General features: G+C 63.1%; 2 protein-coding genes across 3 annotated transcripts in view; both read left to right on the top strand.

The window, feature by feature from the left end:
* Positions 1–5,630: 5,630 nt before the first annotated feature.
* FBXL16 (F-box and leucine rich repeat protein 16) lies at positions 5,631–18,884 on the top strand. The gene is made up of 6 exons (XM_032269402.1): positions 5,631–5,970; positions 13,651–14,297; positions 15,523–16,031; positions 16,302–16,386; positions 16,697–16,760; positions 16,942–18,884. Exons 2-6 carry the CDS (start codon positions 13,665–13,667, stop codon positions 17,088–17,090), a joined length of 1,440 nt encoding a protein of 479 aa, XP_032125293.1. The 5' UTR covers positions 5,631–5,970; positions 13,651–13,664; the 3' UTR covers positions 17,091–18,884.
* Positions 18,885–20,235: 1,351 nt separating this feature from the next.
* WDR24 (WD repeat domain 24) overlaps positions 20,236–24,408 on the top strand; it is a 6,356-nt gene continuing 2,183 nt past the window's right edge. Inside the window, exons 1-3 of one of the 2 annotated variants that reach the window (XM_032269392.1) lie at positions 20,236–21,903; positions 23,220–23,397; positions 23,541–24,213. In XM_032269392.1, the coding sequence (XP_032125283.1) occupies positions 21,423–21,903; positions 23,220–23,397; positions 23,541–24,213 (1,332 nt within the window). In that variant the 5' untranslated portion in view covers positions 20,236–21,422. The remainder of the gene's footprint in view (positions 21,904–23,219; positions 23,398–23,540; positions 24,214–24,408) is intronic. The other variant, XM_032269391.1, reaches the window with a different exon arrangement.

The following is a 24,408-nucleotide window of genomic DNA, read 5'->3' as shown; positions in this document are numbered from 1 at the left end:
ACTTGTAATCCCAGCACTTCGGGAGGCCGAGGCAGGCGGATCACGAGGTCAAGAGATCAAGACCATCCTGGCCAACATGGTGAAACTCTGTCTCTACTAAAAATACAAAAATTAGCTGGGCGTGGTGGTGTGCGCCTGTAGTCCCAGCTACCAGGAGGCTGAGGCAGGAAAATTGCTTGAACCCGGGAGACAGAGGTTGCAGTGAGCCGAAATTGTGCCACTGCACTCCCGCCTGGCACCTGGCAACAGAGTGAGACTCTGTCTCAAAAAAAAAAACATAACCCAGAGACTATGTGTAGGGTGGCCAGGCAGAGGAGTGGCTGGAAGCCATCCCAAAGTTCAGGTGATGCCCCAGTTGTCTGTGCTGTTTGGGGCCCCCCTCTAGCCCCAGATCCTCCAGTTGCTTGAAACCCCAGAAGGGACCTCTCCCCATTTCCACCCAAGTCAGAACAAGAACGACAGCAAGAGGGACTCAAGTCAGACAAAGGGAAGAACCTCCCTCAGGCTTTGCCTCAGGAAGCTTGGGCATGGCGTGTGAGGCTGCTCTGGGAGCGCAGAGGCTGGGACAATCGTCTCCCGCACCTGCGAGTCCGCCTGACCAGGGCCAAACACGCATGCAGCAGCACAAGGCCCCTGAGCCCAAAGCAGGGCAGCCAGCCTGGCAGCTTGTCCCGAAGCCTGAGACGTGGTTTCTGTCCCTGGCTTGCCCAGAGGGGCCTTGGAGGTGCAGTCTGAGGGGCTGCTGCGGTGGGGGTGTTCGAGACCTTGGTCACTGCTCCTGGTTCCCACCTTCAGCCACTGCGCTGTCCCCGAACACAGGTCCTGGCCGGAGCAGGACGGCAGTGCTGCCTTCCCCATGAGCTGGGCCCGACCAGTGCCTGGCACAGGCAGCGCCGAGTCCTACAGGGGAGCGGCTGCGGACAGGTGGCTGCCCCACGGGGTGCAGTGACTCGACAGGGAAACCATAGCGCTGGCCACAGACTGTCACAACCAGGGCAGGGGCTGAGCTGGCTGGGGCCCTGGGGAAGCCACACCTAAGGTGAGGGGAGTTGATGGGAGGGGACGGGAAGGGAGCCTCAACCCTGGGGAGCAGAGGGGCAAAGGCTCTGAGGCAGATGGAGCTTCAAACAAACTGGGGACCACAGAGGGTGAACCCCGGGGCTCCCCGTGTGCTTGAAGCTCCATGTGCCTCAGAGCCTTTGCCCCCCTGCAAAGGGGAGGTGAGCAGGGCCGGCTCCACCCAGCCCGCTGGCGCTGAGGGAGTTGGGGAGTTTGGATGTGCCAGCAAACAGACCCTCCTCCCAGGAAATGGGGAGAAGGCCTGGAGAAGAAGGGTCATATCGCATGCCAAGACCCCCACCTGTGTCTCCGTTTACTGGCAGTGGAGTGAGGAGAGAGGTGTGGGCTGACCCAAGGCCAGCCCCTCCTGTGTCCCCAGCTGCCCCCTGCTGCCCCCTCCCCAGGTGGAGTTGGGATCTGGACAGTGGAGACAGCCCCCACGACTGAGGGGCAGTGGGTGCCAAGAGCCTGCCAGACCCGGCGCCACCCAGAAACAAGCTCTGATGGTGCAGCCATGAGCACCGGGCTTCGTCCCCCTCCAGCTGACCTGCGAGGCTCAGGGTGCCTGAGGGCCCATCGAGGACATGGTCCTGGCTGCCAACGTGCCCAGGCAGCCTGCACAACCCCTGGCTCCCCTCCACTGGCCACCTGCCCCCTTGCACAGGCAGCATCCGGCCTCACCCACCCACAGGCCTGCACTCCAGGCCCACGGAAGCAAGGTTCCTATCTTGGGGATGCCTTCCTCCCTTTGCCGAGAGAGCCACCCCCTACACCTTGCATCTCCTCAAGGAGCCGAAAATGCAGCTGCCAAGTGATTCGCTGCGGAGCTAAAAATAACCGCCAGGCTCCAGCCAGGGCCCAGGAAAATATCCCATTGCTAGGAGACAGCCGTTACCGGGAGACCGGCATTGCTAGGCGACGCGTGTTGCTATGGTGACGGCTGGGCCCTGAGTCATCCTCAGCCTGGATAGGGGGCCAGCCAGGCAGGGAGCAGAGCTGGAGGGCATCGAAGCAATCCCACCGCCCGTGGCACTCAGGGTGCCCCCATGGCTGTGAGGGTCTCACACCTATGGGTCACCATTCTGGCCATGGAGGGGCCAGGACAGCCAAGCACACCCATGGCCTGCTGCCTCACACGGACACTCCCGGGTGCTCTGGGGCCATGCTCTGGGCAGGGGGCTGGGGCAGCGGGGGGTGCGTGTGCCCATCTGGTCCGCACAGCAATCTCAAGGGTGGGGATCTCACCACAGGTGCTGTGCTGCAGTGACTGTAGCTCTCCTCACGGTCCTCCAAAGTCTCAGGGAATGATGTACCAGCAGCCTCTGGTCGTCGCCCAAACCAGTCCTGAGTGCCCTCCCAGCCGCCTGGATGGGAGACCCCTCTGTGCTCAGGCATCAAGGCAAGGGGTGGTCCAGGTGAAGGATGCTCCAGTAGGGGTTCTGTAGGAATGGGGCACTCCAGGTGAGGGTGCTCCAGGTGAGGACGTGCTCCACATGAGAGGGTGCACCAGGTGGGGGTTCTTCAGCAGAGGGGTGCTCCAAGTGAGGGTGCTCCAGGTGAGAGGGAGCTACAGGTGAGTGGTGGGCCAGGTGAGTGTGCTCCAGGTGAGAGAGTGCTCCAGATGTGGGTTTTTCAGGTGAGGGTGCTCCAGATGACAGGGTGCTCCAGGTGAGTGATGCTCCATGTGAGGGTGCTCCAGGTGACAGGGTGCTCCAGGTGAGTGATGCTCCATGTGAGGGTGCTCCAGGTGAGGGGTGCTCCAGATGAGGGTTTTCCAGGTGAGGAGTGCTTCAGGTGAGGGGTGTCTAAGGTGAGGGGTGCAGGAGTGTTCTAGATGAGGGTTCTCCAGGTGCTCTCCAGAGCCCAGGCACACACCCCCTCCCATATCGGTCACCAGGATCAATGGAGGGGTGCGGGCCTGAGTGGTATCCACATCCCCCAGAGGACACGGAAGTCTGCTGAGCAGCCCCTGTCACACAAGCCACTTTCCTCTTGGGTGTGACCTATTCTCCAAGGGTATCCTCTACAATGGGCATCCCAGCCCAGGAGGTGACCCAGGAGGTGCTGGTGTCAGTCACATATCATGCTACTGACACACTTGCCCTCCACCTGTGAGGTCCTGAGCTGGAGGCTCCGTGCCCAGGGACAGGGTGGTGGCAGGGAGACCCCACCCTGGCCCTCAGCGGGTGCAGTCAACCAACAGCTCATCAAACGCACCATCAGACAACAGGCAGACACAGGCTGACAAAAGAAGGTCCTTGGTGCTAGGGAGGTGAGAACACGGGTCTGTGGCCCTATCCACCTGGACAGGGAAGACTCCTTGGGGAGAATACATTAGCCAAGGTCTGAGAGGCAAGGAGTCACCCAGGTGCAGGTGGCAATGGAGTGCTCCAGGTGAGGGGTGCTATAAGGGAGGGGTGCTCCACATGAGGAAAGCTCCAGGGAGGGGTGCTCCAGGGGAGGGGTGCTTCAGGTAAGGGGTTAGCTAGGTGAGGGGTGCTCTAGGGGAAGGGTGTTCCAAGTGAGGGGTGCTCCAGGTAAGGAATGTTCCAGGTAAGGGGCTAGCCAGGTGAGGGGTGCTCCAGGGGAGGGGTGCTCCAGGTGAGGGATGGGGCACCCTCCTGGCCCCAGAGGAAGGGCAGTGTGGCTGAAGCTTCATGCACAAGGGGCTGTGGGTCAACAGTGCCAGGCACTCAGGGCTGTGCAGACTGCAGCAAAGAATGGGCAGGGCCCAGGGAAGAACTGGACAGTGTCTGCACGGCAGTGACCCACCGCATCCTGGGGAGGACAGGAGATGGGAGAGGGGTAGAAAGACCAGTGAGGAAGTAGCTGGCACCAGCCATGTGGAGGCAAAGGTGCCTGGCACAGGTAGGGTGGCAGAAGTGGAGAGTAGGTGGGTTCACAGCTTTGGAGCACGGGGGGCCTTTCCGTGATGTTCTTCCTCACACGCGTCTTTGCTCAGATTCCCGAGAGGCAGCTGGCTTTTTGGGCCTTGCCAGAGTTGCATGACCCAAATGCCCGACCCCCATGCTCACCCTATGCACTTGGGGCGTGTCCATCCCCAGCCCCAGCCCGGACTCAACACAAGCACAGCCTGTCGTCTGCCTGAGGCCTGGCACCTGCTGCGGGGTGAGAGCCGGGAGCATGAGGTGAACGCTCCTCCCCGGAGCCCTCCTTGCCTGCACACAGCGGGGTGGAAGCTGTCGCGGAAGGCCAGCCTGCCAGACCCGCGCACCGCAGACGCCTGGGTAGGTTGGACGGAGGCTCCCCTGTTGCCCCAACTGCCTTCACGGGGCTCGTCCTGTCAGCCAACTCTGGGCGCCTTCTTTGGTCAGTACCCAGGTACCGGGCAAGACTTTCGCAGCTGCACCACCGCAACGAGACCCAGTGACGCCCCCACAGCAAGCACGGACCCACCCCCACCCGGGGCACCAGCCCGGTGCAGTCGGTCTGGCCCTCCTTCCCGCTGCTGCCCCAGGCCTCACACCAGCCCCTCCAACTCTGCTTCCCATCAGGACGCTGGGAACACCAGCTGGTTTCACTCCTATTCAGATACCCTCAGGAGCCTCATTCAGCCCTGAAGCTCTTCCCCAAAGCAAAGACTCCCCTCTGCTGTCCCCACACCTGCTCCCTCCCTCGGCCCTGCTCCCGGGAGACCCCTGGGTGGGGAGTCATTGGCCTCCGTTCTCCTGCTCCGAGCCTACTGGGCGGCTGGGGTCTCCAGTGGTCCCCACCGAGTCTCCACCGGACCCAGCACGCCCCAGCCCTGCCCCGGGCTGCGGCGGCCACCCCTCCAGCCTCCAGTTTATTCCTCAGGGAACTGCCCAGGCTTCTAGGATCTTTGCATGTCCATTTCCCCGCCGTTCCTCCCTCGCACCCTGGGGGTCTCAGCTCCAGTGTGGCACCCTCCGGACGTCCCGCCCCCGCCAGAAGTCACCACCGCAAGCCCTCGAGTGCTTTCACTGTCACGCTCTGAAATGATCCGTGCAGTCACTTGTTTTCGCGCTGTGCGGGTGTGCCAGGGTCTTCAGATAGGGGCTTCGGGCCGCGCCCGCAGCAGGGGCGCGGGGGTGTGAGCGCTGCGAAGGGCCCCGGCTGGGGTGGGCGGGAGGGTCCTGGGACTGGGGTGTGGCCACCCTGTCTCCTCTGAGCAGGGTCTCGCCTTCCTCGCCTCCGCAGGTGGTGGCCAACGGTCTGGACGCGCGGTACCGCCCCCGTCCCCACAGGACCCCGGACCCCGGGGCGCACCGCCGGCGCCTGCCTTCCGCTGCCTCCCCTCGCCCTCCCTTCCGCCTCCCGCGCCCTCCCCGCCAGCCGCGCGCCGGGGTTTGTTATTGTGCGGGTGCCCGGGGCGAGGGGGGCGGGGGCGCGTGCCGGGCCTGGCGCGTGCCCGTGGACGCCGCGTCGAGAGCGCGCCGCGCGCCGGGGCCGGGGCGGGGCGGGGCGGGGGCGGGGCCCGGCATCCTCGGCGCCCCCGCCCGAGCTCGCGAACCCGGATTGGCTCCCCACGCCGGGAGCGCGCGAGGGCGCGGCGCTTGGGGCCGGGCGGGTGGCGCGCGCGGCGCCGGCGGCGGCCGCGGAGGAGCGCGGGGAGGGCGAGGGGAGGAGGAGGCGCCCGCCCTGTTCCCTGCAAAGCGGCCTTATTTATCTGGGCACAGCCTCAGCCTCCCCGGCGGGAGGCTCGGGGCGGCCGATCCTCTCCCGCTGGGGAGCTCCTCTCCGTGCGCGGCCAAGGGGGCCCGGCCAGGCCGGGACGCGGGGCGCGGGGCGCGGGGCGCAGGGCGCGGCCGGGCCCTGCGGGCCAGTCCAGCACCCCAGCGGCCCCCGCGTGCGCCGACGCCCGTGCCGGGCTCCCCATGACGGGAAGTCGCCCGGCGGACAGCGTGGCATGAGCCAGGAGCCCGGGCCGAGGTAAGGTGCGCGCGTGGCCGGGCCGCGGGGCGGGGAAGGGGCCAGGCCGCACCTCGGTGGCGGCCACAATGAACAGGGGGCGGGGTGGGGGTGGGGGCCGCGCCGCCGCCGCCGCCCGGGAAGGGCTTACGTAACGGCAGCCCCTTCCCCACCTCCCCCGCGGCCGCTGTGCCTCCGTCCCTGCCCGGCCTTCCCACAGCCCCTTGCCCCGGCGGCCGGCCTGGAAGAGGCCCGCTCCCCACTGGCCACTCGTCCAGGGCTGAGGGTCAGTGCCGCTGGTCCGCCCAAAGGAGGAATTGCAGGCCCCCGGCGCCCACCCTGCCTGGCTGAGCTCAGAGCGCGCCCCTAGAGCTAAGTGACAGGTCAGGGACAGTTAAACCGCACGGGGAGCGCGTGGATGTGCGGCCTGCGTCGGCCCTCCCCAGGGCGGCTTCTGGACCTGGGGCCTGCGCTGAGCTGCTGCCCGCGGGAGGAGAAGGGTGGGGAGAGCCTGGCATCTTCCTGGTTCTGGAGGTGAGACCTGGCTAAGCCAGGGCTGGAGGCCTCAGAAGGGAACTGCACCTTGAGACCTGCTGGGGAGGGTCCTGTGTCCTCTTTGGGATTTGGTGGGTGGAGATTGTCCACCCGTTACCCCAGAAGGAAAGAGGGCTGCAGTGGCAGCCTCAGAAACACACGGCCCAGCGGCCACGCCAGGCCCCTCCCAGGCTCTGCTCGGGCAGCCTGCCCTCCGCAGGAGGAGCAGATGGTGGAGGCCACCTCACCTGCCCCTTCCTGCAGGCCCTTCCCCCACTGGCTACGAGCAGCTCAGGCCTCGCTGGATCCCCACTGGACACAGGGCCTTCTCCCACTCCACCCCCTTGGCGGGGTGCTGGAGAGCAGCCTTGGAGCAGAGGGCCTGGGCGAGGCACGGAGACTGAGGGGTTTTCGGTGTCCTGGGCCAGGGCAGAGGCCTGGTGGAATCTGGCTGGCCTGGCCAGAGGTGTGCACAGGGATGGACCTGGGACTGCTGGAGGGGAGGGAAATTCAAGTCCCAGCTGCAAACATGGCTGTGTAGGACTCACTTGCCCCATTCCCTGCCCGCTGCCACCCCAACCACTCCTCACCTGGGGCCAGACCTATAAGCTCAGCCCCTTGTGGACAGACTGGCCCCCTCCAGCTCACACCCACTTCTGGGACAGCTGAATGAGTCCTACCTCCCACTGATGAGAGGGACATAAACGGCTTCGTGAGTGGGAGGGACGGGGCCCTGGAGCCAGGTGGACATGGACCCAGGAAGCCCCGTGTTGCCGAGGGGCGGGGATGTTCCACCCAGGTGGCAACGCTCAGCCACCCCAAGATCCGATCCGCTTGCATGTGGGCGCCCAGTGCTGTGCCTTCCAGGGCGGGGGTGGCAGTGAAGGGAGCTCCGTGGGTGAACAGGTGACCTGAGCCTTCCCCACCAGTGGTCCAGGAGGAGCAAATGGCCAGACCACCGCAGCATGTGGGTTCAGATCCCCACTCCCTCACTGGGCCGGAAGGAGGGGTGAGGGCTCGTGGCAGCTGCCTGGAGCAGTAGGCACTGGGGGCCCAGGCCTCGCCTCTGAACGTGCTCACGCTCTTCTGAGCAGGGGCTGAGACGAGGCCTGGATCCCAGCATCCACCCTCCAGGGTGTCCGGCTTGCAAGGCCAAGCTGTGCTGGGCTTGACTGCGGGCCCTCCGTCTGCTGGGGCAGCAACACAGGTCTCTCTTGAGGCCATGTGCCTGCTGGGCCATGGTGCCCCTCCCCAGGGTCCCTGGTACACCCCTAGAAGCATCTCTAGCTGGGGGCAGGAGAGGAGCTCTGCCGCTGTGCCACGTGCCAAGTGGCAGGGACACGGGTGTGCCTGCGTCACTGGGCTGCCACGGAATGTGTCAGCCTGCACCCTGTCCCCAATCCCCAGCCACTACCCCGGCTGTCACCCCAGTCCCTGGGGCTGCCACTGCAGATAGAACCCGACGTGCATTTTTTTGGCCACCAGTGCCCTGCCCAGCTCCAAGGCGCTCTGTGGGCAGGGTAGATGGTCCCTGAGGTTCTGTGAGGGCTGAGTGTTCGGTTAGGCTGTTCTGGTCTGATGCTCACAGAGACGGGGAAAGAGACCTCCAAACTGGGGGTGCTGAAGGGTGATGAGGCTTTCCAGGCACGCTTCCAAAAGAAGGATGCCCCAGGGGTGGGCACACAGCGTGCAACCTCTGCACAGAATGCAGTGCCATGGCAGGGGCCCTGCGGGGCGAGGGCAGTGCTTGGAGACCACCAGGCCAGAGCTCATCAGCAGGGTGTCGGGACCTCAGGAGGCAGAACAGGGCAGGGCGAGGACCCTGCGAGGTCACCGGGCCAGGACCCAGGCCCGGGTACTAGCAATCAGCCAGCCCCAGGGCTCTTGGAGGCAATCCTAGCTCTATGTAACTTCTGGAAAATCCCTCTGTAAGCTCTGCTTCCCCACTCCTGGTCAGGCAATGTGTGACTAAAGGACTCCGGCCAGTTGGAGGAGGGGCTGCGTGTGGTGCGGGGAGAATGGGGCAGAAGGACCCCTTTCCTCTCTTGGTTCGGACCAGATGGTAGAGGACGGCAGCCACTTCCTCAGCCCTGCAGCTCCAGAGGAGGGAGTCAGTGGAAAAGGAGATGGGCCTCCTCTCCTGAAGGCTCTGTGTATTCCAAGGTCCACCCCAGCCCTGGGGTCTTGGGAGCCCTCTCAGTGCCTTGGGTCCCAACCCCCTTAGGCCAATCTCCCCTGCAGACACTGGCCATGGCACAATCTGGATTCATTTCCTGAGCTATGCCTTCCCTGCTGACCGAACTCCTAAGTCTGACCAGTCCTCCATCAGCTCTCCAGGACCTCTGGCAGCTGCACTCCTTTCTGCATGACTAATGGGGCTGCATTCCTCATTCATTCATTCATTCATTCCCTAATTCATTCATTCCACAAGCCTGCAGAGGCCATGCATGTGTTGGTGGCGGCTGTCCTCAGGGAGTCCCCAGTCCACATCAGGTGGAGAGTGATGACAGCCCGTGTGATTGTGAGACCCTGGAGGCACTTTCTCATGAGCTAGGGGTCTCAGAGCAGGAGGCAGGGCCACCTCACAGCAGGCGCTGAGGGATGGAGGAGAAGAGCTTGCAGGGTTAAGGCGGGGGAACAGCACCAGGCAGAAGGGTAGGAGAGGAGGAATGACGTGGCTGGGCTGTGGCATCAGGGCTGGGAAGGGGCAGGGGCTGAGATCTCAGGGCTCAGTCACTTGATTCGCAGAAGAGGCAGCTCTTAAGGGGCCCCAGCATGGCCGTCTGGGAATGGTAAGCCTGGACGCTGCGCATGAGAGGGTTCCCCCAGGAGTACCAGGCCCCACCATGCTCCCTAGGCTCACTCTGGCCACACGCTTCACACTGCATCCCCTGGGGAGGACATAAAGGCCCCTCTCCCCAGCAGCTCCCAGGCCAGGCTCAGGCTGCTGAGAACAAGACAGCTGAGGTACCTCTGTCTCTTTCCCCTGGGTGAGCCCAGGAGCCTCCAGCTCAGGAGGGGACCTCCCCAGAATTCCACTTCAAGCTGAGCCAGCACCGCAGGGGCTGAGGCTGAAGATGGTGCAGGCATGGCTACCTTTTTAACAAGCGTCTTCCCATATTAGCACCCAGGGTGAAGGAGACACCGTCCCTAGCAGCCCACGCAGGTCGTCCGAGCCCCTCTGGGTGGACGGAGGGCTCTCACAGTCACCGAGCAGGAAGGGGGGCCCTGAGCTACGGGAACTGGCTCCTTGGGGACCTTCTGGCTGGGTGGGTGGGGCCAGGGCCAGGCAGAGGGGCCATTTTCTGAGCCCTCCAGGGACCTCTCACTTAACTGGCAGAAAGACCCGTCTCCACAGTGAGCTCAGCTTTCTCCCACAGCGCCCATGCCTGGGCCAAAGTGTGTGGGTGTTTGCATTTTTTGAGCTACAGGGTAGAGGGTTTTCAGGCTGGGTCAGTCAAGCCGGGGATGTGAGGAGCAGCAGGGGCCGGCATAGGTGTGGACATGAGACTTGGGAGCAGCGGGGCCACCTGTGAGGGGACACAGCTCCCACCAAGCACACGGGGGGAGGGCTGACCGGCAGGCAGAGCAGCGCCTTCTGGCCGCTGTGCGGGTGTGGATGAGGGCAGCCAGGCCCTGACCCATACCCGGAGCGCTCCTCAGCCTGTCCCTCCCTCCCGTGGGCTCTCAAAGTGCAGCTTGAAGCCTGGAGGTGGGGACGGGGCTGTGGGCGCCGGCAAACGTGAGCTCCAGAGCGGGGCGGGAAGCGAGCCCTGCCCATGCCCGGGGCATCCACGTGCCTCCCCCAGCCCCGGCGCTCCACGTGCAGGCCTATGACTGGGAGCGTTTTCAACCTAAATCGGCACTGCTCCGGGATTATTTCTCCCCTGACGCCGCCCCCGCCACCGGATCCTTCCCGGCTTCTCCCCCACTCCCCGCCCCCGGGGCCCCTCCCTGCTGAGCGGGGGTAGCCAGGCCTTGGGGTTGCGGGGCTGCCCCGACGCTGCGGCTGTGGGCGGTGGAGCCGGCCCGGGCCTGGCCCCGAGCGCGCCGCAGGACCGGCCGCTGTCCATGGTGCTGGCGCGGGCGCCGCGGCGGCTGGCGGGTCTGCGGAGGCCCAGGCGTCCCCGCAGCGATGTCTGGGCTCCCGGGTCTAGGGTAGCGAGGGTCCCCACTCTGGGGGCACGGAGGGTGTTTAGGCCTGGCCTGCCTCCCGCTCTGGCCAGGAGTCGGGGCGGCTGTGGGCCTGGTGCTGCCCCCTCGGCCGCTGGCATCCTGCGATGTCCCTTCTCCCTGGCTCTAGGAGGGAACCGAGGCAGCCCCGCGCCAGGCCTCCCGGCTCCTCGGAGCCTCGTGCTCCTCACCGGAAACCCGAGGTAGCGACGCTCCCGCCCCTAAGGGCAGCTGTGGGGTTGGAATGGGTGCCGACCCCCGCGAGCCCTCGAAAACGTTGTGATGTCGTCTGCCTTCGTGGGGCTGCCGCCTTCTGATCATGGACCCATGACGGGGTCACCGGCTGGGGTGCCTCCTTTGTGGAGGGACCGGCCCAGTGACACCGCGGGGGAGGGGAGGATAGTACAGAGGGTGGGGGTGGGGCTAAGCTGGGTTCTCAGCCACAGGGGCTGCGTGCTCGGGTGACACCCCTGGCCAGGCCTGCCCTGTCTGGGACTTGGAAGCCAATGGCGGGCCCGGTGCTGGGAAGAGCAGAGCCGGATCTCCCACCCCCTCCTTCCTGGCGGCCCTGCCTTCCTCCCCTCTGCCCTAACCAGATTATGGGGGATGGGCTGCCCCCCTTGGGGTTGCAGTGCCATCTCAGACCCCGCCACTGACTGTGGCGTAGCTGGCCAGGCCCTGTAGCCCCAGAAGGGACACCCAGTCAAAAAGATGTGACTGTCCTCTTCCTGGGCATCGGCATATTCCAGGGCCCACCCAAGCCTTGGAATTTTCTTGGGAGACTTCTCAGACACCCCCTTGGTGGCTCCAACAGACCTCCCAGTGAGGCTGTGGCAGGAAGGGACAGGGTGGACTGGGAGTGACTTTGGCCCCTCCTCTGAGATTTCGGGGCAGGAAGGCAGAACCTGAGTGAGGCTCCGGGCTCAGTCCTGAGGTCACCTAAGACTGGGGAAGATGCATCTTGCTTGGCCCTGGAGTCTGGCCATGGGGTTCAGATGTCACTGCCATGTCACTCTCCCAGCCCTTGCTGTGAGCTATGCACTGAGCTCATCCAGTTTGTAATGACCGAAGGGAGCAGATACCATCACCTCCCCAGGCTTCAAGGTGAGGAAACTGAGGTTCAGAGAAGAGAAGTGGCTTGCCAAGACCACAGAGCCAGGGTGGGGCCCATTTCAAGTCCAGGGCATTAACCCCAGGGCCTGTGGGTTGAGACCCCTGGGGCTCTACCTCCTCCCCGGATGTCAGGGGTGGGGGGACAGTAGGAGATGCAGACTGCAGAGCAGATGGTGGCACTGTAAGAGTCCCACCTCTCCTTCCCTCTGTGACTGTGCCCAGTGCCCCTGCAACCCACTCACAGACTGGAGGCCTAAGGAGCGAGAGTACTGGGGCTGGTCTCATCCCACCCTACGGGTGGATGTCACTGGCCTGAGGATAGCCTGCATGTTGCCTTCCTCGGCTAGCTCTGGCCCGAACTTCAGCTTCACCACTAACCTGGTCATGACTTCAGGCAAGCAGTTTGCCTGGCCTTGGCCTCAGTTTCCTCATCTGTGCAGTGGGCACAGCCATCACAGCATCATCCTCACTGGGCTGAGAAGATTAAAGTGGCAGCATGTGTCCACGGCCAACCAGGCTGGCACCACAGCAAACCCTGGAAGATGCCTGCCTTTTCTTTGGCTGGATTCTTTTTTTTTTTTTTGAGACAGGATCTTGCTCTGTTGCCCAGGCTGGAGTGCAGTGGTTTTCTGCTCACTGCAACCTCCGCCTCCTGGCTTCAACTGATTCTCCTGCCTCAGCCTCCCAAGTAGCTGGCATTACAGGCACCTGCCACCACACCCAGCTAATTTTTGATTTTTAGTAGAGATGGGGTTTCACCATGTTGGCCGGGCTGGTCTCGAACTGACCTCAAGTGATCCGCCCACCTCTGCCTCCCAAAGTGCTGGGATTACAAGTATCTGCCACTGCACCCAGCCTCTTGGGTAGATTCTGAGCCAGGGAAGCTCCTGCAGGCCAGCACCGGAGCCCTTCCTAAGAGCTGCACAGTCACCCTGCAGGGAAGGGGCCAGAGACCACGCCAGACCCTTCCCTTCTGTTCCCCCTGCCCAGCATGGTGGGCCCAGTGGGCACCGACAGTGGGCAGCACAGCAGAAGAGGTGAGGAGAGCAGCTCTGGCCTCACCAGGTCCACCTCCATTTTCTTCTCTGTACAATGGGCATCATGGTACCTAAGTGCCAAAAACTGTTGCTGTCTCCTGGCCTCACTGGGCAGGCAAAAAAGAGGGTGTCCGGCTGGGGGAGGTGACTCAGGCCTGTAATCCCAGCACTTTGGGAGGCGAGGCGGGCGGATCACCTGAGGTTGGGAGTTTGAGACCAACCAGCCTGACCAACCTGTAAAAACCCCATCTCTACTAAAAACACAAAATTAGCTGGGCCTGGTGGTGCATGCCTGTAATCCCAGCTACTAGGGAGGCTGAGTCAGGAGAATCGCTTGAACCTGGGAGGCAGAGGTTGCATTGAGCCAAGATGGCGACATTGCACTCCAGTCTGGGCAACAGAGCAAAACCCCATCTTAAAAAAAAAGTGGGGGGGCTATGGAGTTGTAAAAATAGGGGTTAAAAAAAGAAAAAAAATTATCTGGGTGTGCTGGCAGGAGCCTGTAGTCCCAGCTACTCCGGAGGCAGAGGTTGCAGTGAGCCAAGATCACGCCTTGCACTCAGCCTGCCCTCCAGGCAACAAGACTTAAACTCCGTCTCAAAAAAAAAAAGGGTGTCCATGGGCAATGAAGGCTGAGCTCAGTGCGTACAGTAGGTGCCCAGTGAGTGCCGTGCTCCCTGTTGCTACTGATAGGGAGGCAGAGGCAGGCACTCCCGTCCTCTCTGGTACTTGTGGGAGCACTGTGGGGACACCCAGGGAGGGGAGGAGCCCCGCTGCGCCCCCCCACTCCTGGGCCTTCTAGAGACAGCAACAGACTCACTCCTCTCCCGGCCCTTGTCCGCAGAGCGTGCCAGGAAGATGTCGAGCCCGGGTATCGACGGGGACCCCAAGCCTCCATGCTTGCCTCGAAACGGCCTGGTGAAGCTGCCAGGCCAGCCCAACGGCCTGGGTGCGGCCAGCATCACCAAAGGCACGCCAGCCACCAAGAACCGCCCCTGCCAGCCGCCACCCCCACCCACCCTCCCACCACCCAGCCTGGCTGCCCCACTGCCCCGGGCTGCCCTGGCCGGGGGCCCATGCTCCCCAGCAGGTGGACCGGCCTCAGCCTTGGCACCTGGGCCCCCAGCAGAGCGGCCGCCGCTGGCCACGGACGAGAAGATCCTCAATGGGCTCTTCTGGTACTTCTCGGCCTGCGAGAAGTGTGTGCTGGCCCAGGTGTGCAAGGCCTGGCGGCGCGTGCTCTACCAGCCCAAGTTCTGGGCAGGCCTCACGCCAGTGCTGCATGCCAAGGAGCTGTACAACGCGCTGCCTGGCGGCGAGAAGGAGTTCGTCAACCTGCAGGGCTTTGCCGCCAGAGGCTTCGAGGGCTTCTGCCTGGTTGGCGTCTCTGACCTGGACATCTGCGAGTTCATTGACAACTATGCGCTCTCCAAGAAGGGTGTCAAAGCCATGAGCCTCAAGCGCTCCACCATCACGGACGCAGGCCTCGAGGTGTGTGAGCAGGCTGGGTGTCGGGGACGGGGCTGGGGGGCAGGGCTGGGCAGCAGCAGCCCTGTGGGGGCTGGAGAGGATGGTGGCCTTGGGGTGGGGTAAAGCAAGACTTACTATGGGGGACCTCGTGCAAAGCGAAAATGTGGGTTCCTTGTTCAAAGACTATCAAGGTTTTCAAGATGGTAGCAGCAGGGCGGCTGATTAAACGCAGGGCCCAGGCTTGGCACGGTGGCTCACACCCATCATCCCAGCACTGTGGGAGGCCCAGGCGGGCAGCTCACTTGAGGTCAAGAGGTCAGGAGTTCAAGACCCGCCTGGTCAACGTGATGAAGCCCTGTCTCTATTAAAAATGCAAAAATTAGCAGCCAGGTGTGGTGGCTCATGCCTGTAATCCCAGCACTTTGGGAGGCCGAGGCAGGGCTGATCATGAGGTGAAGAGATGGAGACCATCCTGGCTAACATAGTGAAACCCATCTCTACTAAAAACACAAAAAAATTGGCTGGGCATGGTGGCATGTGCCTGTAGTCCGAGCCACTTGGGAGGCTGAGGCGGGAGAATGGCTTGAACCTAGGAGGCGGAAGTTGCAGTGAGCCGAGATCACGCTACTGGATGCCAGCTTGGGCAACAGAGCAAGACTCCATCTCAAAAAAAAAAAAAAAAAAAAAAGAAAAAGAAAAGAAAAAAATGCAAAAATTAGCCGGGCCTGGTGGCAGGCATCTGTAGTCCCAGCTACTTGGAACACTGAGGCAGGAGAACTGCTTGAACCTGGGAGGCTGAGGGTGCAGTGAGCTGAGATGGTGCTACTGCACCCCAGCCTGGGGCCTGGGCAACAAAGTGAGACTCTCTAAATAAATAAATAAATATAACTAAATGCAGGATCAGGAAGAAGCTGGGGGGAGCTGAGGGACAGCTGGGGAAGGATCCCCCAGGAGCAGAGGTCAGAGGAGCCACCTGGCAGCCGGGCTTGAAGTCTTAATTATAACATGGGTACCAACACTCCTGGCACCTGCTCTGGCCATGGCCCTGGGCTCTGGTCCCGATGCCCGGCGTCCTCACACACTGCCAAGTGTTTTCAGAGTTCAGCTCCCTGCATGTTTACGCCAGTAACCAGGACCACTGCCTCCTCCCTGCCGGCTCCACCCGCTCTTTGGGAAGGAGCGCCCCAGGCTGGAGGCAGGGAGCCCAGGCCTGGCGCGCCCTTGACACGGCGCCCGCCTCCTGCAGGTTATGCTGGAACAGATGCAGGGCGTGGTGCGTCTGGAGCTGTCCGGCTGCAACGACTTCACCGAGGCCGGGCTGTGGTCCAGCCTAAGCGCCCGCATCACCTCACTGAGCGTGAGCGACTGCATCAACGTAGCTGACGACGCCATCGCGGCCATCTCGCAGCTGCTGCCCAACCTGGCGGAGCTGAGCCTGCAGGCCTACCACGTGACGGACACGGCGCTGGCCTACTTCACTGCGCGCCAGGGTCACAGCACACACACGCTGCGCCTGCTCTCCTGCTGGGAGATCACCAACCACGGCGTGGTCAACGTGGTGCACAGCCTGCCCAACCTCACTGCGCTCAGCCTCTCGGGCTGCTCCAAGGTCACCGACGACGGCGTAGAGCTCGTGGCTGAGAACCTGCGCAAACTGCGCAGCCTCGACCTCTCGTGGTGCCCACGCATCACTGACATGGCGCTGGAGTACGTGGCCTGCGACCTGCACCGCCTGGAGGAGCTCGTGCTGGACAGGTGCGTGCCGCGGGCCGCGGCGGGCGGGGCGGGGCCAGGCAGGGGACGGGCGCGGGGAGGGGCTCCCGGCGTAGTCCGAGCGGAGACGCAGTGGGCAGAGCCCTCGGAGGCCGAGCGCCTTGGAGTGGGCAGAAACACAGCTCTGGTTGGCTGGACCCCTGTCATTCGCAATGGGTGGGAACGAGGAGGGGCAGGAAGGGATTCACCCCAGGGGCACTCCTGGGAGGAGGAAGGATTTGAAGGTGCGGGTCCCTTCTGGTGCAACCACAGGTGTGTGCGCATCACGGACACTGGCCTCAGCTATCTGTCCACCATGTCGTCCCTCCGCAGCCTCTACCTGCGATGGTGCTGCCAGGTACCGGCCCTCACGCCCAGGGACTGGGGAATCGGTGGGGGAGGTGCGGACGTGGGGAGAGCTCCCGGCCCCACTCAGATCCTGGGGAAGTCTGGGCCCCTCCCTATCCATCAGCCAATCTACGCGGAACGCAGGCGGAACGCAGGCAGAACGCGGGGGTGCCCGGGGTCCACCAGCACTTCCCAGCCGCCTCCGAGCTCGCAGGCGCTGAGGAACCCCGGGCTTGAACCCACCTAGCGCTCCATGGACCCCAGGGTACCCTCCCCTTCGGCGCGGGTGGAAATCGTTGTCACCCCTCCACTCCCGACAGGTGCAGGACTTCGGGCTGAAGCACCTCCTGGCCCTGGGGAGTTTGCGCCTGCTGTCTCTGGCAGGTGAGACCCCTGATCCTGCTCTGACGCTGAGTGGTGACCACCCACCGCCACCGAGTCCCCCGCCCAGCCCGTGCAAACTCACCGTCCAGGGTCCGAGGGGGAGGAGGAGGGAGACGCGGCCCCGCCGTCCCGGCCGGAGCCCTGGGCCGCGCACTGAGCCCCCGCCCTGCTCCCGCCGCAGGCTGCCCGCTGCTCACCACCACCGGGCTGTCCGGCCTGGTGCAGCTGCAGGAGCTGGAGGAACTGGAGCTGACCAACTGCCCGGGCGCCACCCCCGAGCTCTTCAAGTACTTCTCGCAGCACCTGCCCCGCTGCCTCGTCATCGAGTAGCGCGGGGGCCCCCGCCCCGGTCGCGGGAACCCGGCCATGACCTGGGCGGGGGCGCCGGGCGCCGCCAAGCCCCCTCTTCCCGCCCTGCACTGGGGGAGCCCCCGCGCCCCCGCGCCCCAGGGCCAGCGCGGGAGGCGGGGCGAGCCGAGGGAAAGCCCCGCCCCGGCCCTCGGCCCCTCCGCCCTCCCGGCCCCTTCCCGGGCGGGGGGCGGTGAGTGGGCCCGCCCGGGCCCGCCCCACGCACGCACGCACACTCGGGGACTTTGTGCATGCCCCTCGTGCCCGCACTGCACGCCGCCCTCCGCCACGCCACAGCCGCCGCCATCACTCGCTCGCCCGCCCGCTTGGGGGACGGGGCTCGGTCCTTGGGGGGCGCTTTGAGCCCTCCAGACTGTGCCCTTACCGCCTTCCCCGCCACAACCGCTCTGTCTCCCCACTGTCCCCCCCATCCCGGGCAGGGCCCAGGGGGATTGAGGGGGCTGGGTCCCCCAGGACACGGGGCCCGGAAGAGCCCCATGGGCTTCCTGCATCTTCCACTGCACCATGCCTGGAGCCCTCCGAGGGGGGTCGGGGAAACCGGCCACCGCCAAAGCCATGGCCTGCGCCGAGGAGCCCGAGCCCTACCCGCACCTCCTGACCCATCCCGCCTGACCCAGGCGGCCTCCCGTCCTCCTTGCCACTGTGAGGGGCAGTCCCCTGTCCGCCCCCCAACCCGGCCTTGGCCCCTGGCCAGGCTGAGACAGAATTGGGCAGGGAGAGGGTGGAAGGGCTGGCGATCACCTTGGAGTCATCAACATTAGCCCAGCGGACTCCGTCCGCCTCACCCCAGGGTGGCACAGGCACCTCGAAAGCCCCCAAGTTGGAGTAGCCCTCAGGGCTCTCAGGCCCCAGGAGAAGCCTGGGCCAACCCCACACCTCAGTCCTTGGACCTGGCCAGGCTCAGTTCAGGCCTGGGCATCGAGCTTCACCCCGGGCGGGTCTCCTCAGGTGGAGTCTGCAAAGTGGACCCAGCGAAGCTTGGGTCAGGGTCAGCACTGACCAGCGACTCCAATCTTCCAGTGGCCAGCACACCCTAGACACCCCGAGGAGGGAGGGCTCCTTTCTAGCCTCCCCCAACTCCACCCCTCCCCAGCTTCCCAAACTTCTGCCTGCCCAAACGGGCTCTGACCGTGCTCTGTCGGCCCCAGACATTTGGAAGTCCTGGGGAATGCTGGCAAACCTCGGCCGTCGCCGAGGAGGGGGCTGGGACCCCTTCCCATCCCAACCTTGAGCCCCAGGAGATTCAGCGCCCACACCCAATCTTGGGACACTCCCTATCTGGTTGGAAGAGAGTAACCAGTTTCCAGAGAGCCAGAGAGTGAGAGAGAAAGAGAGTGAGAGAGAGAGAGAGAGAAAGAGAGAGAGAGATGCTGTTGAATCAGAAACAGTTCAACAGCCCAAAGATTTTCCTGTCCCTGGAGTGCCGGCCCCAGGAAGCTCCAGGGCTGAGTGGTCAGGAGCCAGTTTCTCCAGCCCCTCCTCCCCACAACCCCTGGTGGGGAAGGGCAGCTGCCCATTTGCCCAAAGTATTAATGCAACTGAAGCTGTGATATTTCCAACGACTGTAGGTGGAAAAATTAAGGGGAGAGAGGAAAAACAAAACCAACCAACCCCTAAAATCATTTTCTTATTGTACATAACGACCTCATTCTCCTGTATATGCGGAAGATATAACCTTATATTTGGTAAGTGTTTCTTGTGCTATTTTATCACGTGACCTGTTTATAAAAATATATATTAAAAAAGTTGTAAAAACATGTGTCCGAGTTGTTTTCAGGTCATCAGACTACGGTGCAGGAGGGTGTATTTGCCCTGCGTGTCCCAGGTCTCAGGATCATTCTGTACCTCTTATCAGATTTATTCATTCTTGCAACAAAGGGGTAGAGGCTGGATGCAGATATGGTAGACTGGAAGGAAACAGCAGCGACTGCATGGAAGGCGGCGGACTTCGCATTGCTTAAATCACATAACACTTCCTCCGAAATATCCAGACTCTAGCCCACCCTTCCAGAAAGGCAGAAATGAGCCCTGTTCTATGCACAGTAACAGGCAGGGACAAGGATGTTGCATAAGATTACACAATGCACTAACAGCAAAGGGTCACACCCAGGAGAGAAACAGGTCGAAAGAGGGCAAATGAGGCCCGGCACAGTGGCTCACGCCTGTATTCCCAGCACTTAGGGAGGCTGAAGTAGGTGGATCACCTGAGGTCAGGAGTTCGAGACCAGCCTGGCCAACATGGCGAAACCCCGTCTCTACTAAAAGTACAAAAAGTTAGCTGGGTATGGTGGCGGGCACCTGTAATCCCAGCTACTCGGGAGGCTGAGGCAGAATTGCTGGGACTCGGGGTGGAGGTTGCAGTGAGCTGAAAATGTACCCCCTCATTCCAGCCTGGGTGAAAGAGTGAAACTCTGTCTCAAAACTTTTTTTAAAAAGTTGGAGGGCAACTGGGTGAACAGGTGTGTTCGGCACTAAGCATTTGGCGGGGACTGAGCCAGATGAGATTTCTGCCCTGTGGAATTCACACTCCCATGTGAGTAACAACAACCAGTAAAAACGGGTGGGCGGCGACGTGGAGGCCGCACGGATGGAGAAGCCAGTTAGGTGCAATGGTCAGGGAAGTCCTCTCTGGAGGAGGCACAGCCCGCACAACGTCCCTGAGGCAGGAACGGGCTGGGGGGGCTGGGAAACGGGGTGGAAGCTGCTGTGGCTGGCGATTCGCAGGGGCAGGCAGGGGCAGGCAGAGGCAAGGTGTTGGGGATTTATTCCCAGTGCCGTGGGAGCTGCCAGAGGCCTCAGACAGAAGACTGGAACTGGGCTTCTGTGCGGGTTTCACATCAGAGGCGAACGAGGGACCCAGGAGAGCCGTTGGGAGGCTGCTCCCAAGGCCCAGGAGTGAGGAAGCTGGGGAAGACTGGAGCCACTGGAAACTTGTCTAGGGATGACCCGACCTCATGACGGACCTGGGGATTGGAATATCCAGGCACTGGGATTAAAATATTGAAATTAAGACTGAAAAAAAAAGGCCAGGCGCAGTGACTCACACCTGTAGTCCCAGCACTTTGGGAGGCTGAGGCAGGAGGATCGCTTGAGTTGAGCGGTTCGAGGCCAGCCTGGCCAACCTGGTGACACCCCGACTCTACTAAAACTACCAGAAGCGTTCGCCAGGTGTGGTAGAGCGTACCTGTAGTCCCAGCTACTCGGGGGGCTGAGGCGGGAGAATCGCTTGAACCTGGGAGGTGGAGGTTGCAGTGAGCCGAGGTCGCGCCACCGCACTCCAGCCTGGGCGACAGAGCGAGATTCCGTTTCAAAAATAAACAAACAGCACACAAGCACCGCACCGGAGCGCAATGGCGGCCCCCAGGGCGGCCGCGGACCGCCGTCCTGGGCCGGGCCCCGCCTCTGCCACAGGCAGCTCCCTGACCCGGAACTTTCGTGGTGTGAGGCGACAGTCTGTGCCGCTTCCGGAGAGGAGCGGGTAAGGAACGGACCACTTCCGGCGAGGGGCGGGAAACACAAGCAGCTTCCGGCGCCACGCTTCCGGACAGCCGTGCGCTTAGCAAAAGACTGGGGTTCGCGCTGGGGAGAACGGCTGCCCTGGGGCCTCTGGTTCTCGTCCAGCGGCGTCAGCTCCCTCGCGCCACTGCGCCAGGGAACCTCTGTGCCGCCCCCAGGAAGTCAGCTTCTCTCCTGCGTCCGGTCCCGCCAGGCACCTCGAGCTCCTTGAGTAGCTCGGTCTTTGAGGTCCCTCTGGGCCCCTCGCGCGTCTATCACCGGAGTCCCCGGGCCCCTCTAGCCCTCTGTTCCCTCCCCTCTTCTGTTCCTCCCCAGAACCCCGCCGCCCTCGGCCTCGTCCCCAGGGCTGACCCTGTGGACAGTGGGAGTCACTTCGCTCCCCTGCTGGGATTGACTGACCCAGGGTTTAGTGACTGCCCAGATCTGGCTGATGAGGGGATCGAGAGGTACCCTGGGCCGGGAGTGTCCAGCTAGGATCTTTAGTGGAAGTCAGACATGAAACTGACAGGCCTACGGGAAGCCAGGGAGCTTTCTCACCGCTCAGCCAGGGTGATGATGGGCTGGACTGACGGACTAAGGTCAGTTTGAGCTTGCTTGTCAGGCTGATTGGTTGATGGACTGCCCTGGACTGGCTCACCAAGACTGACCAGGCCGGGCCCAAGCAGTTCTGGGGTTCCCAACCTGGGTTGGAAGGTCTGAACTGATGGCCCACCCAGGCTGACCAGGTCAGCCCACTTCACTGACCTCCTGACCCCTGACCTCATCACCTGTACAGCCATGGAGAAGATGTCCCGTGTAACCACAGCCCTGGGTGGCAGCGTGCTGACAGGCCGCACCATGCACTGCCACTTGGATGCTCCTGCCAACGCCATCAGCGTGTGCCGTGACGCGGCCCAGGTGGTCGTGGCAGGCCGCAGCATCTTCAAGATCTATGCCATTGAGGAGGAACAGTTCGTGGAGAAGCTGAACCTGCGTGTGGGGCGCAAGCCCTCACTTAACCTGAGCTGCGCTGACGTGGTCTGGCACCAGATGGATGAGAACCTGCTGGCCACGGCAGCCACCAACGGCGTGGTGGTGACGTGGAACCTGGGCCGGCCATCCCGCAACAAACAGGACCAGCTGTTCACAGAGCACAAGCGCACGGTGAACAAAGTCTGCTTCCACCCCACCGAAGCCCACGTGCTGCTCAGTGGCTCCCAGGATGGCTTCATGAAGTGCTTTGACCTCCGCAGAAAGGATTCTGTCAGCACCTTCTCGGGTGAGGCCACAGAGGCAGGTCAGGACGGGAAGTGCTCCGTGCATCAGAGGGCTTCAGGATCACTCCCAGAGGGCTTTTTTTTTTTTTTTGAGACGGAGTTTCGCTCTTGTTACCCAGGCTGGAGTGCAATGGCGCGATCTCGGCTCACCGCAACCTCTGCCTCCTGGGTTCAGGCAATTCTCCTGCCTCAGCCTCCTGAGTAGCTGGGATTACAGGCACGCACCACCATGCCCAGCTAATTTTTTGTAGTTTTAGTAGAGACGGGGTTTCACCATGTTGACCAGGATGGTCTCGATCTCTTGACCTCGTGATCCACCCGCCTCAGCCTCCCACAGTGCTGGGATTACAGGCTTGAGCCACCGCACCCGGCCTCCCAGAGGGCTTTTTCAGGGGAAAGGGAATCGGCAGGGAGGGGTGGGGCAGGTTGGGCTGGGCTGCCTGTGACCCAGGGCAGTGAAGTGGGAAGAGGCAAGAGATAAGACCAGCAGAAATTGAGGCTAGATGTGGGGTGAGATAGGGCCAAGTCCAGTGGTCTCCAAGCCAGCCCAGGTGACTCCCTGCCCTCACCTGGGAGCTGCAGAGGCCGCCTCACAGCAGGAAGTCTGACAGGACTTCCAGGTTTCCTGGCCTGGGGAGGCAGAGGAGGTGGGTTTGCTATCCAGTGTCCCGGGGCCCTTTTCCTAGTGGGCCCAGCACCAGTGGCCACCCTGAGCCAGCTCCCCCTTGTTCACGAAGAGATGAGGTGATGTGGAACTCAGGGGCCTCAGAGAATTTACAAGACACTTAAGACAGATCCTGAGCTGCCTGCCCTGGAGGGCCCTGGAGGAAGGCTGGGCACACCCTCAGAGGCTCTTGGTATGGTGGTCCACTAGGGTGGACCTTGACCCTGAGTCCCTCAGTCTTTTGGGGCTGACCAGGCAGCTCCGGCTCCAGGTGAAGGGACTGTGCCAAGGCTGGGGGCACCCTGCTCAGCACCTCCTTGGGTCTCCCACAGGAGGCCGTGGGAGTGGGTGATGACTGGGTGGGTTCCTGTACTCCCAGTGCTCAGCTGCTGTGTCCTGAGGCTGCACCCCAGCTTTGCTCATGGGCGGATGCAGGACGCAGAATGTGGCACAAATGGGGCCTGTGAGGATGTGTGAAAAACCACCTGGCATGCTGCCCCCGGGCCCAGGCTCTTGTGGAGACTCTATGTGGCTGCTCCCTTGGGCCTCTGTTATGGGCCACAGGCAGGTGTGTGACACCATTCCACAGCTGCTCCAAGGGGGCACCCCGTGGGCCACCCCGTCACCTCCCCTGCATCGACGCCCTGCCTGCAGGCCAGTCCGAGAGCGTGCGGGACGTCCAGTTCAGTATCCGGGACTACTTCACCTTCGCCTCCACCTTCGAGAACGGCAACGTGCAGCTCTGGGACATCCGGCGCCCCGACCGCTGTGAGAGGATGTTCACGGCCCACAACGGCCCCGTCTTCTGCTGTGACTGGCACCCTGAAGATAGGTGTGCCATGGGGGTGCAGGGGCAGCCGGCTGACAGGAGGCTCTCACTGCCTCAGACCTGTGAGACAATTGGGAGCAGCAGAGCTGGGGGGTCCCCTGTCCACAGGAAAGGCCACTGAGGGTTTGGGTGGGGCCTTCCCACAGGGGCTGGTTGGCCACAGGAGGGCGTGACAAGATGGTGAAGGTCTGGGACATGACCACGCATCGTGCCAAGGAGATGCACTGTGTGCAGACCATCGCCTCGGTGGCCCGTGTCAAGTGGCGGCCGGAGTGCCGCCACCACCTGGCCACATGCTCCATGATGGTGGACCACAACATCTACGTGTGGGACGTGCGCCGGCCCTTCGTGCCAGCTGCCATGTTCGAGGAACACCGAGACGTCACCACGGGCATCGCCTGGCGCCACCCGCACGACCCCTCTTTCCTGCTGTCCGGCTCTAAGGACAGCTCACTGTGCCAGCACCTGTTCCGTGACGCCAGCCAGCCCGTGGAGCGCGCCAACCCCGAGGGCCTCTGCTACGGCCTCTTCGGGGACCTGGCCTTTGCTGCCAAGGAGAGCCTCGTGGCTGCCGAGTCGGGGCGCAAGCCCTACACTGGTGACCGGCGCCACCCCATCTTCTTTAAGCGCAAGCTGGACCCTGCCGAGCCCTTCGCAGGCCTCGCCTCCAGCGCCCTCAGCGTCTTTGAGACAGAGCCGGGTGGCGGCGCCATGCGCTGGTTTGTGGACACAGCTGAGCGTTATGCGCTGGCCGGCCGGCCGCTGGCCGAGCTGTGTGACCATAACGCAAAGGTGGCGCGCGAGCTTGGCCGTAACCAGGTAGGCGGGCGGTGAGACTGCGGGCCCGGGCTGGTTCCCCTGCGGTAACCAGCTAGGCGGGCCGGGAGACTGCGGGCCCTGCTGGTTCCCCTGCGGTAACCAGGTAGGCGGGCCGGGAGACTGCGGGCCGGGCTGGTTCCCCTGCCACAACCAGGTAGGCGGGCGGGGAGACTGCGGGCCCGGCTGGTTCCCCTG

This window comes from Sapajus apella, unplaced genomic scaffold, assembly GCF_009761245.1.
Source record: "Sapajus apella isolate SASKATOON/1434 unplaced genomic scaffold, GSC_monkey_1.0 scaffold192, whole genome shotgun sequence".
NCBI lineage: Eukaryota > Metazoa > Chordata > Mammalia > Primates > Cebidae > Sapajus > Sapajus apella.
The sequence above is the reverse complement of the archived record's forward strand: the minus strand, read 5'-3'. Positions and strand labels throughout refer to the sequence as shown.